The sequence below is a fragment of the Talpa occidentalis genome, unplaced genomic scaffold, assembly GCF_014898055.3.
Source record: "Talpa occidentalis isolate TD23 unplaced genomic scaffold, MPIMG_talOcc4v2.1 talOcc4.17, whole genome shotgun sequence".
Classification (NCBI taxonomy): Eukaryota; Metazoa; Chordata; class Mammalia; order Eulipotyphla; family Talpidae; genus Talpa; species Talpa occidentalis.
The window spans coordinates 57,127,037-57,145,524 of record NW_023601754.1 but is presented as its reverse complement, the minus strand read 5'-3'; the positions used below and the strand labels follow the sequence as shown (position 1 = coordinate 57,145,524).

Below are 18,488 nucleotides of genomic sequence, written 5' to 3'. Positions count from 1 at the left end.
AGGGGAGAGGGAGTGGGGACGACTGCTGGCCACTGGGATGCAGAGCCCCTGTGGGAGGGCTGGACCTTCTGCTGTGATTGGCAGGAACTCAGGAAACATGGCGGCAGACAGAGACAGACATGGACCTTGTTCAGCTACGGCTGCAGTTTTCTCAGTTAAGTCGGAGGCAGAGATGTCTGGTGGGTGTGAACTTGGACATGGCTGAGAGGCTGGGGGTGAGCAGGGCAGGAGGGTCAGGGTTGGAGGAGCCCTGGCTTGTCTGCAGCCACTCTGGGCTTGGCCTGCTGCTGCCACATATTCCTGGGGCATGAGACTCACAGGGGGTGGTTCTACCCTGGACCTGGCCCTTGATGGCCTACGTCCCTACCCGAAGCCCTATGTCGAGGCCCAAACTCCTGAGGTGATTGCAGCTGGATTGTAACTTTGGGAAGTATTCAGGGTGAGATGATGTCATGAGGGTGGGGCCCTCATGGTGGGATTAGTGTCCGTGTAAGTGACACCAGGAAGCGTGCATCCTCTCTCGCGCCTGGTGAGGACACGAAGAAGGTGATCCAGGAAAAGGGCCCTCGCTGGGAACCCGGTTGATCAGCCCCTTGAACTTCTCAGCCTCCAGGATTGAGAAGAAATGCTTGTTGCTTCAGCCACGCTCTCTGTGGCATGTTGTTACGGCAGTCGGAGCAAATGCACGCAGACTGGGCATGTGCACACGCCAGCGCCTGGCATAGGCATGTGCACGTGCACATCTGCCCAGATCGCCTGCCCTGTGTACCTGCACCTGCACCTGTACGCACATCAAGGAGGACGGGTGGATGCGCAGGCTCCCGCACCCACACAGCGCCGGGCCCCCTCCAGCACCCCCTTCCCGAGCAGCTGACTGGAGGTCTTCACAACTGTTTATTGAAACCTCCCATTGAAGGGAAAGGGTGGGGCAAGAAGGGGCAAGTTGCCTCGTTAGGACTGAACCAAGGGGCCTGGGGAAACTCAGAGAAAGGGGCTGGGACAACGGGGAAAGAGATCAACAGAGAAGGGCTGGACCGAGGAGTGGAGGGACGTGGAGAGCAAGGGGCCACAGGATATGGCAAGGCCTGTGGCTGAGTTTTTGAACTGGCCAGGGCTGGGGAGGGGGGTCAGCTGCTGGTGGAGATGCCTTCACTAAGTTTTCAGAAGACTTTCTGAGTCTTCTGGAGCATGGACCCACCCAGGGCCCCCTAAAGGGCGGTGGAGCCCTTTAGCAGGCAGGGACCTGGCTGGAGTTAGTCTCTGGAGGGCAGGGAAAGTGGGCCTATTGCCCTCAGCGGGGGCTCGGGCCAGGTCCATGAGGCTGTAGAGCGATCCTCTGGGTTGTCGTTTCTGCTTCGGAATCCTGCTTTGGCTTCTTTGCCCACAGGGGCCTAGGGAAGGAAAGCTCAGGCTTAGACCTGCTCCCCCTAGAGGAACAGTTGCTGGGTGGGAAGCGGAGGCAGGGGACTGACCTGTTTTCTACGTCTTCGATAGTCTCTGGCAAAGGCAGATTGAGGGTCTCAGGAAGGAAGAGGGCAGCACTGCCTCCCAGGAGGGCGATGGTCCCGAAGATGATGTTGGGGATGAAGGGTTGCAGCTCTCCTGTGATTTTCACCAGCGGGGCCGTCATGCTTCCCACACGGGTCCACAGGTTACTTATACCCAAACCTGTTTGTCTGGGACAATTCAGAGCTGAGATGATCAGCGTGTGTGTGTGTGTGTGTGTGTGTGTGTGCATTCTCAAAGGACAGCTCTGGGATGCCAGGACAGGAGGATGTCACTATCCCATCTGACCCTGTATCCACCAGCTGGGCCATATTCATGCCCAGCATTTACCTGATGACTGTGGGGTATAGCTCGCTTGTATAGAGGAAGAGGCAGCTGAAGGAGCTGGACAGGCACCCCTTCCCAAACACAGCCAGTACTGTCCTCAGGGTCTGCAAATCTGTAGAGGGAAGAAAACGCAGTGTACCTTGGGATTCAGGAACATTTGAGTGTTCTCAGTCCTCAGCAGACCTTATCTCCCTTTTTGCTTTGCCTGCTAGGAGGCTCAGATTCAAACTTAAAGCCGAGTAATAGCCCGCCTGGTATTCCTAATGCTTTGCAGACTTGTGTCCTGCACTGTTTGTGTTTTTCCCAGTATGATTGTCTATTCCCATTTATATGTTGTTCTTGTACCAAAATATCTCAGATTCCTTTGCAAGGATATAGGTGTATCAGCACACAGACATCTATATAAAATAAAAGTGGCTTTTCCAAAGCCCTGACAGAATTGGCTGCAGAGTTTTCCTTGAGCCCTGGGCTCTGGTGTTTCCCCATCCCAGCTGATCTTCTGTAGTGATATCACTTGGGCCACCGGCCCACCCCTGGAACCCCCATCCCTACCCCCAGCAATTCCTCACATTGTCCAGGTGCTACCACACTGTACTGGTCTGACTCAGATCTGGAAAAGTGAAGCCATGTCATTTGTTTTCTAGATGTGATGAGCCCCTGACCTGAGCCCCTGACAGCATAAGGACCTGCTCAAGGTCACACAATGAATTGGAGGCAGAGTCGGCAGAACTGAAGCCCCTGGTCCTAGCCTGTGACATCCGTGATGCCCACAGACTTATTGCTCTGCAGGGGTCAGCCTCCTTCTGACTCGGGTCCTGGGGAAGCCCCAGCTCCTTACCCGCAGGCACAAAGATGAGAGCCAGGATGGAGCCTCCGGCCAGGAGCAGCGCAGTGCCCTGAGTGATGTGGCGGCCCAGGTGGCTCATTGAAAGAATGGTAATGAACTTGGCTGGGATGTCAACGCCTCCAAAGATGAGCTGGAGGAGATAGAGGTTGACGCCAAATTCTGCCACACCCATAGCCAAACTGTAGTAGGCAAACCCGGTGGAAAACCTGAGGGGCAGAGAGGGATTGACTGGCACCTGCAGTCAGGCTGGGGCTTCTCCCCATGCTGGTCATCTGGTCACCAGGGTGATGAAGAGTTTCATTTCTTGTCCCAACTGCTGCTGATTAACAGGGGCTTGGATGCCATTTCAAGGTCTCTGAGGTTGTGTGTGGGGTCAGTGAGAAAGAGCTGGGATTGATTGGGTGTGTCCAGGGAGCAGGGGGTAGTGAGAAGCACACTGCCCTCCAGAGGTGGTCAGGAATGGAGGGACTCGTGGGGGCCAGAGAAGGCAGTAAATAATCTCTCATGGTTAGATAATAGTTTAACCTCCAGGATGGGGGAGGTCAAAATCACGTGGTACATATGAGTCAGACGCCCCCTCCCTCTAAGACCCATGGGAACCTTTTGAGCATTCCTGGGCGAGGATGGAGGAGGGTCACAGAACCAGGTCACGGAAGAGGCTTTGCGGGTGCTGTGGGATGCCAGGCAGCAGAGAAGACTCAGTGGAAATCTGATTTCTGTCTTTCTGTCTGGCCTGGAGCTGCAGTCTTGGTCTGTGGGTACCGGAGGGGAGAGCTGGCCCGGGGGTGGGGACAGTGACAGAGAGGCACAGAGTGGGGCAGGGACATGAGATGTGAAGGGGCTTGCTCTGCAGGTGGGGCAGGCGTGACCCTGATGGTTGGATCTGGGGAGGCAGACGTGAGGACTGTCTCCTCATGCATCAGATTTCTGGGGTTGGGGCTGGGCGGGAGAGGCCCAGGGGAGGTGGTGCTTTAACTCCTCTTGCAGGTGCCCTGACCTTGCCCTAGGTGAGCCTGCCAGAGGCCTTGGTCATCACCCCTGATTTGGTGGAGGTGCTGGGCTGTTGGGGGGCGGTTACCAGGCCAGGGAAAGACAGAAGGTCACACGGCGCAGGATGGGTGTCCGGAACAGGTCAGCTATGCTGTACTTAGCCTTGGACAAGGAGATCTCCTTCTGAAGGTTGAATTTGAGCTCCTTCGGGCAGAGAAAGGAGAGGGGCACCGTTAGTGGCCAGCTCGTAGGCAGAAAGAGGACAAGGGCTGGTGCCCCTACAGGACTTGGTCTGCGACATCAGATGTGGTGGCTGTTTGTGAGCAGGAAAACAGGCAAGACGAGGCCCCTGGGTCCCTACCTCCAGGCTCAGCTTTTCTCCCTCTTCCTTCTTGCCATTGAAGGTGGCCACCCACCGGAGAATCTCCAGGGCCTTCGTGGACTTTCCAGACAGGACCATCCAGCGCACAGACTCTGGTATCCACCTGGGGGCCAGAATCAAATCACACTGGCTCCCGCCCACCCTGGACGCCCTTTTGAGAGGGTCTGGAAGAATCAACAGCCGGAGAAAGGGTGGGAGACCCAGAAACCCCAGCTGCCTCACTGCAGATTTCATGGAATTTAAACTTGGCTGAGCTCTGCACCTGGGCTGCCTGCAGCCAGCACAAATTCCAGCCTCTCTTCTGCCCCTTTCAGAAGAGCCTTTCCTCTGCCCCCCACCTGGGCTGCTTGTTTTGCTTGGGTGTCTTCCTTAGCTAGGAGCCTTGGCCCCAGGCCAAGGCAGGTGGGGCCTCGGGCAGGGACGGCATGTTCGAGGCTGGACAGCTGGAGGGTCCTCCGTCTACCTCCCCAGCCTTCCTTGGCCTGCATCCAGGTCCTGGGTGGGGAGGGGGCAGGACTGCCATCCCAGAAGGTCTTGGAAAGGAGCTAAGGTTAGCCAGGATTGTGGCTTAGAGAATGAGTGCGAGGATCCTTTGATTTTCCCTGCAAAGGACCGATTTTTCTGGGGTGTGAGCATAGCTTGGGGTCTTGGGATTGGTCAGTGGGCAGCTACCCCACTCTTTCTCTCTCTCCCCTGGCCCATACTTAGGGGGTTTCTCCTCCCTGAGCAGTCCCTGAGGGTCCCTAGAAGGGGAATGGAGGAGTGGGGAGATGGGAGTGGTGTTTGGCAAAGTCTGGCCGAGGTGAAGTCTGTTCTGGCTGTGGCCCCACAGGCACCCAGGTCCTGGCTCTGGTGAGGCCCTTAGAGTGGACACTGGTCACCTGGCCTCAGACCAGTGACCCCAAAGGACGGCGGTGGCCTGCGGGGCCAGTTGCTGCCCTCCCCCTTGGCCTGGTGGTCTCTGTGCCAGCCCCGATAGTCTTAGCCTGCTTTCACCAAGGTTGTCAATGACTTTCCCCCCAATACCACAGCCTGGGCCTGGGTGCCATCCTTTCCTCCCCGTTGAGCCCTCCTGTGGGGCAGGCGCTGTCACTCCGGGTGACTGGCGTTACTCGCTCCATTCTGCCTAGAAAATGACTGAGGTCAGAGTGGGTTGGGCTGAGCCCCAGACACACATGAAGGGGCCTGCAGCCAGCTGATCCCTGCCATCTTTCTGCTCCTGCTCTAGGCTGCGGACACTCCCTCGCTCCTCCTGGAACCCCGACCGTCTCTCTCACCCCAAAATTGGCCTGTCCTCGAGGAGTTTTCATTTCTGATGGGAGAGCCCATGACGTTTCTGCCATCTTTTTCTGTAACCTTGGGGGGTATGTCACATCTGAACCTGGGGTCTCTTATCTGGGAAACAGGCGTGATCATTCACACAGAGAGACCTTGAGGATGGGAGCCGAGAGGGCAGTGCCCAGACTGGAGCCTGGCACGGGGTTAGTGCTCCAAAGGCCCCACTCCTCTCCCTGCTTGTCCACTGGGCCCTGGGCTTCAGCTCCGACCACTGCCGGGCCTTTGCTGTCCTAGCATGCGCTCGGCTTTGCGGTGTGGTTACAAGCTCCTGGCCCACTTGGGTCTCTGACCTGGACACCTGGTCTCTCCCAGGACCTCCTGTGGGGCACCTCTTTTAGCCTCCCTTTCCTGGTACCTCAAAGCCAGAAGTCCCCAAACTGGAGGGATTTCCTTCCTTTGGACTTGTGCCCCACCCACCTGGTCACCCCCTCTGTCTCTCCTGTCCCCCACTTGGGTCTGTCCTCTGTCGGGACTTTCAGACTGACACCGCCAGAGGCAGTTTTGTTCCTCTGTAGAAGCCTGGTTCTCTGTGCCTCCACCTGGATTCCTCCGCCTGGCCCACTCCTGACCACCTCAACTGACTTCCTCCTTTTCCAGCTATCAGTAGCCCCCGAGTGCCCCAGACACCCGTGGACTCCTGCAACAATGCCCCGGGATGGAACTCCCTCCTGACGCTGGGCCGGGAGGCTCCTGGGACACACAGCACTGGCCAGGCTGATGAGGCCTGAGCTCCCATGTCTGACCCGGTGGCTCTAAGGAGGAAAATGCAGAGGAGGGGGCTACATACCAGGACAACAGGAAGAAGGCGAAGAAGGGAGTGGACACGGTTAGCTGTAGCCAGCGCCACTGTGGGATGGCGTAGGCCAGGCCCGGCAGGATGAACTGGCCTGTGGTGTAGAAGTAGCCGAGGGCTGTGGACATGATGGCCCGCATCTGGGTGGACACCCACTCGACATCTGCAGGAGGAGCCCAATGGCCAGATTAGGGTCCTTCTAGACCCTGGACACCTCCCTGTGAAGGGGCGCCAGCCCTGGACCCTGCAGGGTCAGGCTACTTGATCTGACCCAGTCCTAAGGGGTCATTGCCCCATTTTATAGATACTGTCAGGCTCAAGAAGCTGGGATTGAAAACTGCTGACTCCCAAGCCCACGCTTTTGACCTCCTCTCCAGTTGCCAGTGACCGCCCTGGTCTGTGGATGGCATGCTCAGTGCCCGGCAGGGGTTCTTGGTGTTGCTAACTGCTGCGATTAGGCTTGTTGGTGTTGCTGTGTTCAGGGAGCCTCTGAGGTTCTGTAACCACAGGGAGCCAGATCCCACTCTCTGTGATGCTCCCCAAATGCCTGTTCCCCTGCCCTCTCCCACTGGGGCTCACTCAAGATCACGGTGCTCTGGGTAATGCCTGAGATGCCACAGCCGCACAGGAAGCGGAAGACCATGTAGACGGGTAAGGTGGGGCTGAAGGCTGCGCCCGAGCCGCTGGCCGCCAGCAGCAGGTAGCTAAACGTCAGGATGGGCTTGCGGCCAAACCTGCAGCTCGAGGAGAGGAGGAGCCGGTGAGCCCTGGTGGTAAACCGCCAAGGATGGTGGTTCTGCCGGCCCGGGGCAAAGGGCTAAGCTCCCCACCTTCCAGGAGCCGGGGCAGGGCATGTAACTCCCTCCCCAAACAGAGTTTTTCTGGCAATTGCTCTTTTTGACAAGTTTGCGATTAGAGATTTGAGTTAATAAGTGATCGCCTCTACCCCCAGCTTAGTCGCCTGAGTGGGGTCAAAGGACCACCAGGCCTAAGAAGTCCATGCACGCACCTCCTCTGTTCTACGACCCTGACAGTGTCCCAGACCCTTGGGGCTCCCCCAGGTATTGGGAGCCTGGAAGCCTCAAGAGGCCAGGGCTTCGGTCTAGAGGACTGGGAATTGTCCCAGGTCACACCGTAAAGTCCATGCCTCCCGCCTCCCCTGGCTCTTTGGCTCTTGGGTGTGCATGGGTGGAGCAGAGAGGGGCCGGGTTGTCTCCCTGGATTGTGTGTCCCCTTGGGAGGCCCCAGGATCTCACCGGTCAGACAGGTCTCCCAGCACGAGCCCCCCAATCAGTATGCCTGCCATGAAGATAGACTGGGCCATCTCTTTCAGTTTGTTGGAGCTGCACACCAAGTCCCACTGCGCGAGAGAAAGGGAGGGCAGCGCTCAGCCCAGGCTGTCGGCACAGGTCCCCCCCACCCCATGCACTGGCTCACTCTCCTGACTTCTCTGACCCGGCCTCCTTGACTCTGCTCAGTTCTTTGGGTCCTGACAGGTCTTAGGGTTCCAGGAGGCTCTCAAGCCTGTGTGGCCACCATGTGACTTCCAAAGTCGGCTCAGAGGTCACATCCAGTCTTGCCCCCAACCTCTCCTGCACACTGTGCTCCCGGCATGTCTCCACCCCGCCTCACAACACCCCAGGTCCAAGGTCAGTGCCTCTGCCTGTACCCTCTCTATCCCAGGGGACATTATTGCTGTGAACCACCTTCATCCCACACCCTCAGTCTTTCCTCCGCTTCCTCCTGCCCATCAGCCTCTGCGTGTTTTCAAAGCCCTCATCTTAGGGCCTCTCCCTTCCGTTCGAGGCTGAATCTCTTGAATGGGGACCCACACTGGCTAGCGCCCTGTCCCTATCCTCGTCCCCTCAACTCCACCCCAAACACTCTACTGAGACTGGGCTCACCAAGGTCACCTATGACATCATTTCCCCTACGCCTAGTAGAACCTCAGGACCAGCCTAATTTGACCTTGGGTAGCGTGCGACACTGCCGACCTCTGTCTCCACTGGTCTTTCTCGCATGCCCCCATGGGCTCCTGTCTTCCTACCCTTTAAAGTTTCCCCAGGACTCTTCTTTTTATCCACTTTCCCCAGGAAATGCAATCTGCTCGGGTGTCTTCAGTTCCCATTTGATTGCAAAGACCCCAAAACCATATCATCAAGCCACCCACGCTCCTGGTTTCAGATCAGCAGATCTGGCCACCTCCCTCCCTGGATGTTGCGCCTGCCATGTGGGCATCTGAGACCCCACTCGCTGTGAGGTCTTGCCCTCTATGACTGGGAAAGCTTTTTGGGCTCCTTCCTCCCACGCCACCCTCCCTCGGTTCCCCAGCTTCTAACTTTCCAATATTTCTTGAATCTGGAATCTTGTGTTTCAGCTGCTGCTGCCTAGCGCTGGCCTTGTCAGCTCGCCCTGAGTCAGTGACAGCAGCTGGTGCAGACCGCACGCACAGGCACACTTCTAAGGAAGCCTTTCCATGCTCCACTTCAACCCTCACAACCACCTGAGGATGGGGTGCTCCTAGCACCGCTTCTTACAGAGAGGAACCCTACCAGTGCAGGTCTCCTGCCTACACCCCACTCCCTCTTGCCTGCGCTTTCCCTGATAACCTGCGTGGTTTTCTAAATGCTGCTCAGATCAGGCTCCTGTCTTGTCCCAAGACTCCCCGGCTTCCTCTCGCTCTTTGGGTGAAGAAGGAGACCTGTTAACATGGATGCTTAAAGCCTCGCGCTCTGGCCCTGCCTACCTGTCTGGGCTAATCTCCTGCTAATGCTCAGCATGCACCCTTTGCCTGAATTACTTGTGTAATGAAATGGAGAATTTATTCATCAGAAATGCCTCCCAAAAATGTTTTGGAAGCAAAAGCGTGTGGGGGAGGAGTCTCACATCCCAGGCAGCTCTCTCCACTTTCCCCTGCTAGAAGTGAGGGGCTGGGGGTGGAGGGAGACCCCCACATCCTCAGAGTGGCCTAGTGTGGCCAGCAAGCCCAGGGAGCGCTTCTGGCCAGGAAGGGAGACTGCATGGTGGGGGTTGGGGGAAGGGAATGGAGGCAATGAGGGGGTGTGAAGAGGGGTCTGCCAGTGGGTGTCTAGGGAGACTTCAGGTGCTCTGTGGCCTGCTGTGGGAAGCCCCTTTGGGAGCACAAGAAGGAAACACCTACTGTGCTAAACTCCGTGTCCCCTCTCCCCCTTAGGAAATAGCAACTTCCCAGGTGACCCTGAGGCTGGGTGGGACCACCTAGCTCTTGACAGTCCAATGGGAGTGGAAGAAATTTAGGTATTGATTCAGGGGGAGTCCCTGGCTGGACCTGTGTGGGGATGGAGAAAGCTCTGGGCCGTGTGTTGCAGATGGCAGGTTGCCTTAGTCCAGCCCCCCAATGGCCCTGGAGGACAGAGTCACCCATCTGTCTAAACTATCTACCTTGGAAATATTGTGTGAGGAAGAAACCACTTTTGTATCTTTAAGCCATGGGATTATTGTTGACCTTTTTGTTGTGGTGACCTAGCCTATACTGATACATCCCACAAGAAGCTGCAAATGGAGAGTTGGTTCCTGCTCCCTCCATGCTATTTAGTGCTGCAAGAAATCAATCTGCTTGGCTCATGAAAGGGTCAAGGTCATACGTGCTGGTGTGAGGCCTGATCTCTTGGGGCCTTGTTCCCACATGCATGGGGCTTGTGGTAAACCAGCTGTTGCAGGCAGTTTCTACCAGAAAACAGCCATTTCCAGAAATACCATTCCTGGAATGGACTTTGAATCATAACTGCCCATTTGGTGCTGGCTGCTCTGTCCCTCACCCTTCACTCTCTACTCCATTCACACTGGTCTCTTGCTGTCCCTTCAGCCAGGCAGGCACCTCAGAACCTTGCATGTGGGGCTCTCGGCCTGGGATGTTCTACCACTTGACCGCTTGGCTTGCCCCTTTACCTCCTGAGATCTTTGCTCAAATGTTATCTTCTCAATCAGAGTTTGCTTGACCACCCTATTTAAAATGGTAACCCCAGCAGCCTGTCCCTCCACCCTACTTTATTTATTTCTCCATGACATCTTTTTCTATTTATTTATTTTTTGTTTCTTCCCTAAGAAGGCCATCTTGATGAGGGCCTGTTTTGTTCACTACTGAACTTCCATTGCCTCAGTAGGTGCTCAATAAATGCTGGTGGAACTGGATAAGAGAACATTCCACAGAAAGTACAGAGAGCGGTCGAGCCTTAGAGGTTAGTGATACGATGCTGTCTAAATGAGAAGTCATAGGGCCAACACTCTAAGTGTGATGTGGAGGATGTGGAGGCCAGACAGGCAGTGTCCAGCCTGCATATATTGGACACATAACCTGGAGGATGGCCCGGGGGCCTGGGGAGAGTCGGAAGGACGCAAGACTCGGAGCCCGGCCGCTTAGTGACAGTACAGACTTCACTTCTCTGCGGCTTAGTCTTCCCGTCTGGAATGTTGGGGGAGAGGGCGCCTGGTCTCAGGAGTGTGAACACCCGAAGGCATGAACGGCACTCTACCTGGCCAGTGGTCATCGCTCACTGCACGAGAGATGTCCCTTGTCTCCAGACCTGGGATGTGTGACACAGTAGAAAGGGCGTGGATTCTGGAGATGGGACTCCTGTAAAAACTTGACCTCCCCATCATGGCTGGGGGGCCACCTTCTGACTCTGAGCCCAGTGTCCTCTGTGAAGCAAGGGTGACAGTGCCTGGATGGCAGGCTGGGAGAAAGCATGCACAGCACCAGCCAGGGACTTGCACACAGTGAGCGCTCATGGAGTGAACTCCTGGCCTTACGCACCCCTGGGGGCACCTTTGCACGTGATTCTAGGGAATCTTGTCATCTCTGTTGGGGGCTCTCTGTTCCACAGGCGGCAGTCAGATTGGAGGTGATGATGGGGAGATGTTAAGAGGGGGACTCAGGGCAGTGTGGGGGACGAGCATGCGGGAACGTGGGTAGGAGGAGGTCTGGAGACAAGGGATGGACAGGTGCTCTCGGAGGCGGGCAGCCTGGGGACCTGGGGCAGAGGTGGAGCAAGTCCTGAGACTTGGCAAGGTCTCCTCGTGGTGCAGACCAGGTGGGTCCTCGGGGCAGTCTTGCTGCTCCCCCAGCAGCTGACTGGGACCTGCAGTGACCCGTGTGGGGGAACGAGATTCTTATGGCCCCACGGACAGGACAGAAGCCTCAAACTCAGAGAGGGCTCACAAGGGCCTTTGAGGGAAGCACCTGCTGATCCAAGCCCAGGCCCAGGCCACTGAGTTGGACCTTGGGACCCCCCCGGCTGAGCTGGGCAACTGCAGGGCTGAGGTTCAGTTGTAGGGAGCTGCTCTCCAGGAACCCAGAGCCCAAATCCATGTTCCCCACAATTTCCAGACTTAAAAGAAAGGCCTTTGTTTCCTCTTAATGTCCTAGTAAAGCTCCTTCTGAAAAACACCAAGCTTGTCTCTGCTGAAGTCAGAGAAAGGAATTTGTGGTCCCCTCTGCCAGGAAAGCTTAGGGGATCAGGAGGGGGTGAGAAGCTGCCCCTGACTGGGCCTGGTGCTGCACTGGCTCAGGGCACCAACTCAGTCCAGCCCCCAACCCCTAGGAGAGAAGGCTCTTATTACCCCATTCTGGGGATGGGTGCTGGAGAGCAGGGTGGGGCGCTGAGGCTGCACCCAGCCTGTGCTCTTTCCAGAGGAGGGCTGGGCATGCAGAATGGACTGTGAGCCTGGTGGAGCTGTGACAGCCAGTTCACCTCTATAGGGGGTTCCCCCTACTCTTCTGGCGGTGCCCAATTTGCCTAATCTCAGGACCTCTGCAGCAGGGAACATTCTGGCCCGCATTCAGTGCTGTCCTTGGGCCCCTCCTCGCTCTCTTCCTCCATTTCACTGTCAGAAATGGACAGTTCTGGGGTTGTGACATGCCTTGTAAATGGCAGACTTGGGTTTTGACTTCTGCTGCGTGAGCTCAGTACATGACTCCATGATGGTCCATGGGTGACCACTCAGCCCATATCAAGTGGGTCACCTGGACAGACCGGTGGCCAAGGCTCTGCCTTTCTTGGAAGCACCAGCCTGCCCAGGCAGGCACCTCCAGCCAGCAGCTGGAGCCAGGCACCTCCAGCCAGGCACCTCCAGCCAGCAGCTTCCCCCAGAGCCCTGGCCCTACCACTGCTCTGCTCCTACCCCAGGGCAGGGAAGAGGATGTCCTACCCCAAGCAGCGAAGCACAGATTTGCCATGCACTGCACCACAGACAAAAATCAGGGGGCTCACCCCTGTGGCGCTTTGGCACCAGTGCCTGATGGTCCCCTGGCTGGGTAGGGACCCCTCCTAGGTGCTTTCATAGCTGAGAGTTCTTGGGCCTGGCCTGGACCTGACCCAGTGAAGGGCGCAGTCCCCGAGGCCTGGTGAGCTTCTGCATTTTGCCGGGATGCAGATTCACACAGCTCCAGCGTCTGAAAGGGGCACCGGGAACTCGGCTGGCATAGACTGACGCTTGACCAGAAGCCAGACCTGCAACCTCAGCCCTTGCCCAGGCTCCTTGAAGCCCACAGGCCTGGAAGCCCGGAGGGGAAGTGAGTCCCAGCATCAGCTGTGTCCGTGTCCCTCCTGCCAAACTCCACCTTCCTTCCTTCCTTCCACACTAGCTGAGCACTCACTGCACCTTGTCCTGGCAGGGAGGAGGTTGGCGGGAGACACCTGCCTGCCTGGACCCTTGGGGAGGCACATCTGAGGATCACCCCTTCTTGGCTCAGGGCACACATCCTGGCTCTGGGTTCTGAAACTGACTCCAGGTCTGTCTCCAAGGCTAGTCCCTCCCTGGTCTGCAAGGTGGGATCAGGGAGGCGCTGGCCTCAGAGGGTTGTGAGGACTCAGTGAGTCTGTACAGTCATATGTGGCTGCACTATGGGGCTATGCCCCAAGAAATGCATCCCTAGGGGACTTCGTTGCCTCTGGGCAGCAGAGCCCACATGCACCCCGGGCTGTTTGGCACAGCGTGTGGGGCTCTACACAAGACTGTGCACGGAGGACTCAGAACTGATGGTGCCAGCCAGGACAGACTATCATGGTCACGCCTGAGGGAGTTTGCTTTTTCCACTGCGGAGGACCTGGCCCGGTTTCTGCATCTGTCTCCCTGGGACCACATGTGCTGAAGTCATCCACTCATTTGGAAACTTATTTATAGGTATTGAGGTGTCTCCCTGCCTGTCTCTCTCTCCCCTTCCATCCCTCCCATTCATTCAGTTTCCGAGTCCCACAGATCCCGACTCCCTAACTTCTCTGACTTCTGCCCCGTTCCCACTGCCTCTTCCATCGGCATCTTTGTCCTGGATCCCTTGACATCCGCTCTCCTGACTCCGTCCTGCTGGACTAAAACTCTAGCAGCCTCTGAGATCCCAGGGGGCCACTCCCCTGCTTAGCCCCATGCCCTGGCTCCCCGTAGCTCTCAGGCCAGAGCCACACCTCCTCAGCAAGCAGCCCGCAGCCTCTCCTTCCCAGGCCTGGAGGTTGCTTCCCAGGCCTAGAGGCCTGGGAGGCAGCTGTGCCCACCCCCACCCACCCCCAGCCCTCGCCCAGCCTGTGGTCTTCCTGTCTGCTGCCGTCCTAACTGCTGTGCTTTCTTCATGTTCCATGACCGCATTGACTCCAACCCTTATGCCTGGGGGTCCGCACCCACTCTGGCCCACTCACTGATTCTCCTTCCTCCTTCACATTCAGAGAGGGCATGGCTGACTCCAGCAGGTCACCTGAATCCCCCCCCCCCCCAGCCTGGTTCGTTGCCCCTGCTCTGGGCTCCTGCAGCATCCGGGTTTACAAAGTTCATGTCAATTCCAGCCACAAACATCTATTCCACGGAGCACCCCTCTGTGTCAGCCACAGTTCTGGCTGCTGGGGATACAGCAAGATCCCACTGAAGACCCCACCTCGGGGTGTGGTTGCTTCCTGCCACACTGCCTGTGATCCTTGAGGGTGGGTCTGCCTCCCCACTAGAGGGGACCTCCTGGAGGGTTGGGGGGCCAAGGTGGTCTTTACTCTGCGTCATGCATGCGGCTGTCCATAAAGTTTGTTGGATGCTGCATGCACTTCAGGCACTGTGCCTGGCGCTGGGGATCAAAGTACACTTGACAGGGAGGGAAGATAATTTAGCAGGTAGTGGCGTCAGCAAACCTAATAGTTTGGTCACTACGTTGGGGTCAGGGGCGTGCATTCAAGTCTTGAATCTGCCTTTTTTAAAGCAGTGTGACCTTGAGAAGCATCTTAACCTATCTGTGCCTCAGTTCCCATGGGGAGCATGGGCTTCTAATACCACGTTCCCGATTCATCAGGAAGGTTAAAATTATTAATATTTATAAAAGCCTTCAAAACAACACCTTGCATATACTAAGCACTTTATAATAAATAAATATTCTTGAACAAATGAGTAACAATCTAGACTCTGAACATAGAATGTCCTGGACCCTGAACATAGACTCTGAACATAGAATGTCCTGGATTAAAATCCTACCTCTGCCAGGTCCTAACTCTGTGTAACCCTGGGAAAGGTGTGGGACCAGGTTAAGCTAGGTTTCCTTGTCTGTGAACTGAGATACTAATAAATACTTAAGCTCAGAGGCCATTGTCTGGGATCCCATGATCCCCTGCCACACACACACAGATCCTGCCTGGCACAGGCTGGCACCGGGAAAGGGCTCTGAAAGGCACCTTCTCTAATGAGTAAAAAGCAAGATCCTGCCCTCAAGGGACTCATTGCTCCCCAAGGGAGAATGAAAACATTGGCCTCTGCTCATCGCTCAGATGCCACCTCCTCCAGGAAGCCTCCCTTGAATCCGCTTTTGAACATCAACATTTGTCCCCCCGCCTCTCTTATGGGCTAGAGCTATAAATAATTCCAGTTCTGAAAATGATCAGCTGTGTGGCACAGGGCCTTCCCTTCCCTTCTCTTATTTTTTTGGATCTGCAAAGGAGATGAAATCACCTTCAGCAGCATATCTTTGTGGGAAGCAGATCGTGGGAGACAGTCTGCAAAGCACCACACGCGCCTGGCAGTTTGTGAGTCCCAGGAAATGCCGGTCTCATTTCTTTCCCTCCACCCTGCCACGGTCTCTGCCTGGCTTGTTAGTTCATTCCAGAGGCTGATTTAACTCTGTCCTTCCCGGACATGCAGGTAAAGACTCCGTGGATGAATGGGGGCGTGAATGAATGGGAAGTGGCCCCTCGCAAGACCGTGGGGGTGGAGGACAGTTTTCTGGGCCAGCACAGGCGTGATTCAAGCCTGCCCTCTGCCCCCTTCCTCGCACCCTCCATCTCAGGGCCTTTGCACAAGTTGGAATGTTCCTCCTTCCCCACCCTGCCTAGCTAACTCTGCCGGACATTCTTATCTCAGCTACAGGGTGGCTTCTCCAGGGAAGCCCCACCATGGCCGCCCCCGCCCCCACACCAACCCGGGGCTAGACCAGAGTCGAAGGTCACAGCCTAAGCACTTCCAAGTTGTAATCTGACATTTCTTTGGGCAGTGTTTTCTTTAAGGTTACCCCTCCTAGGGTGTGGGCCTGGGGGAGCAGGGAGGGTGCGTTTTTTTGTATCCCCAGAGTTCAGCACCGTGAATGGGCTGTAGAATCTAGGTTTGTGCTCCGAGCTGTTGGCTGTTTGCCTCTGTGCCAGATCCTTCCTCTGCCTGCCCAGGTGCTGCTCTGGGCCCTAGGCTAGGCCCCGATGCCCTCCCGTCCCTGGGGGCTGCGGGGCGGGGAGGCTGGGGCTTACCTCTGTCACAATGGAGTGGCTGGCGCTGATGTTGTAGACCCAGCCGTCCAGGCAGGGTTCGGTGGCCCCTTGGGTGCTGTTGAACAGGCTGGCGTTGGGCGGGTGGACAAAGCGGAGGCACGGCTCAGGTTTCCCGGTCAGGCCCATGGGGAGCACCCAGGGCCCAGCGGAGGCGTTGGGGGGCGGGCGGCAGTGGTGGGCGGGGGTGACGGCCGTGAAGATCTGCAGCAGGTTGTGGTTGGCCATGCCGAGGATCGGGAGGCCCAGCAGGACCATGTTCAGGATCTGGAAGGGGCCGTTGCTGCCCACGCGGTCCACAAGTTCGGCAAAGGTCATGGTGCAGGGCAGGAGGAGCCAGAGCTGTGGGCAAGGTGTGAGGCCATGGAGAGGTCTGTGTGCACCTGTGTGGGGCATCGGCATGCGCATGGGTGGGAGCTGGGGGCGTGCGCAGAGCAGTGTCCTGGTGTGGTGCCCAGGGTGTGCACCCGCAGGTTGACATGTTGCTGCACGGGGATGAACTGTGAGTGCACTCAGCTGTGAGTGCAGACCTGGGCGCTGGGCTGTGGTACTGGGCTGTGGTGCAGGGCTGCCCGGTCCTCCACCGCGATGTGTGCATTTGGGCTGGTATACAAGGACCGCGGGGTGCATGTGAGAGTGCGGCTATGGGTGCGCAGGCAGCTGGTCACCCCGCTGCATGCATGGGGCGTGCAGGACATGCGTCTTGGACCTTGGCTACCAGGATGGATGGTGAGGACAGCTTGCTGGGTGGCCTGAAGCAAAGACTGCCCCGAGCCCAGGGCTTGCTGGCTTTGGGCTGTCCTCTAGGGCTGGGCCCAGCACACTGGGGTCGCAGAAGGGGCCAGGGCAGATCCCCAAGGGAATAAGGTTCTTGGTCAGCCATCGGAGGAAGTAAGGCTGGGTGTGGGGGCCTCCCAGGGGTCTCTGGGGGCTGGACCTGGGGTGTCTTCCTCACCTGTTGGCGGGTCTGGCTCCCTCTGGCTGGGCTGGTGGGTGAGGTGGTTGGTGCACTCGCTCCGTCCCCGGTCCAGTCAGGCAGCTGCTGCAGTTGGGCAGCCCGGCTCCAGCCAGCAGTGTTTGTGCCTTCCCCAGGGGGGCTTATATAAGGCATAAGCTGTTCCCCGGGCTAATGTTTGACTTTCCTTTGAGGATTAATGGCACCGGCAGAGCTCTATGGACCTACCAAGTCCAGCTTTCTCAAAGGGCTGCCTTAGCAAAGACTGGGGTGGTGACATGGCCCAGCCTAGAGGGCCTCCGGCGGGATAGAGGTGTGGGTAGCACAGGCAGGCACACCTAAGAAGGAGTCTGGCCAGAGTCCTGGGAGCCCAGGGTCACCTCTGACCTGATGTTATGAGACCTGGGAGCTGAGAGTAGCCCAGGACAGAGATGCTATTGCCTGGAAGCAGAAAATGGCCCCTGGCTTCTCCCTACCTGGTGTCTCCAGAGAAGGCCCCAAGACTTGCCTCCCAGGAAGCAGTAGGACCCATCCAATGTTCCCCTTGCAGCATCTGTCCTGGGGGACTCGGAGCTGTTGTCCTGGGCCCCTGGGGCAGCTAAGCACCCCCCTCTAAGTCTCAGACTCCGGGGGAACAACCCCTTCCTTGTCTGCTCTCAGTGGACAGGATTTTCTGATTGGCTGTTTCCCTCTCTGGACAAATTGCAGCTCCTCTTTTGTTTTTTCTTTGAATATTATTTTAATTATATACTAATGTGTGTTTCTGGCATAAGCTATAGGCACGACAAACAAGCCAAACAAAACCCACCCAGTGCCAGGCTAGCGCTGACCCTGTCATGTTCTGGTGGTGTTCCTCCAGCCTGTCCCTGTCAGCTGTCTCAACGCCCCCACTTTCCAGGCTCACCTAACCTGCACAGCAGCCCTGCCACTATTCCAGGGCTGCAGCTTAGGAGCTGGAGGCACAGAGAAGTTAGGTGACTTGACCACAGTCCCCCAGCCAGGAAAGGGCAGGCAGGGGGGCAGGGCAGCTCTAAGCACCCCCCCCCACCCCCCACACCCCTTGGAGCCAACATGGTACCTTTCTCCTAACAATGCCATGTGGCTGGGCTCCACTCTTGCTAGCCATTAGCTTTCTGGTTCTAACCTCAGGAACCCCTGGGAGATGCCCCATCCCACCTCCTCTGTGGACTAGAGGGGGAGGGGAACCCCCCCTGCAAGGAACTTCCAGATCGCTCCTTGGGCCCCTTCCTTGACCAAAGCAGCATCCAGGCCCCCTCCTCCCAGCTCAAGCTGGGCTCCGCCCCCCAGGGCTCCTCCAGTTCCCTCCCTAATCCACACCCCAGGGCAGGGTCAGCTGGTAACCAGGGCCCAGCCCCCTCCTCTCAGATCCCCACCTGGGCCCAGCAGTAATTGATGTTCTGAGAAGGGCCTGAGGCAGGGTGAGATCCGGAATCATCAAAGGAAGATTAAATTAAGCTCCAAGGCAGCCAAGGGGTTGTTTTAGGAAGGTTTTCGACTGTGAGGCTGGCGGTGAGCCGGCTGCGGTGCCCCAGCCCCCTGCTCTGGACGCTCGCTCGCCCTCAGCGAGGTTTTCC

The 18,488-nt window shown here is 57.1% G+C and overlaps 1 protein-coding gene across 1 annotated transcript; it reads right to left on the bottom strand.

Moving 5' to 3' along the window:
• Positions 1-891: 891 nt before the first annotated feature.
• SLC22A8 (solute carrier family 22 member 8) lies at positions 892-17,113 on the bottom strand. Its single transcript, XM_054697567.1, has 11 exons — positions 16,894-17,113; positions 15,921-16,280; positions 7,440-7,543; positions 6,763-6,917; positions 6,178-6,346; positions 4,032-4,155; positions 3,759-3,874; positions 2,672-2,886; positions 1,837-1,945; positions 1,473-1,676; positions 892-1,391 (listed from the first exon to the last, which is right to left on the bottom strand). The coding sequence occupies exons 1-11, from the start codon at positions 17,047-17,049 to the stop codon at positions 1,292-1,294; spliced, it is 1,812 nt and encodes a 603-aa protein (XP_054553542.1). The 5' UTR covers positions 17,050-17,113; the 3' UTR covers positions 892-1,291.
• Between the last annotated feature and the right edge of the window lie 1,375 nt (positions 17,114-18,488).

Bases quoted from the DNA above. Each gene is read 5' to 3' on its own strand.
- SLC22A8 (XM_054697567.1), bottom strand. From the start codon at position 17,049: ATGCCTTATATAAGCCCCCCTGGGGAAGGCACAAACACTGCTGGCTGG. The intron at 2,887-3,758 runs GTAACCGCCCCC...TCTGCCCCTCAG, and splicing joins TTCTGTCTTTCCCTGGCCTG to GTTTTCCACCGGGTTTGCCT. The intron at 1,392-1,472 runs GTCAGTCCCCTG...TTCCTTCCCTAG, and splicing joins ATCGAAGACGTAGAAAACAG to GCCCCTGTGGGCAAAGAAGC.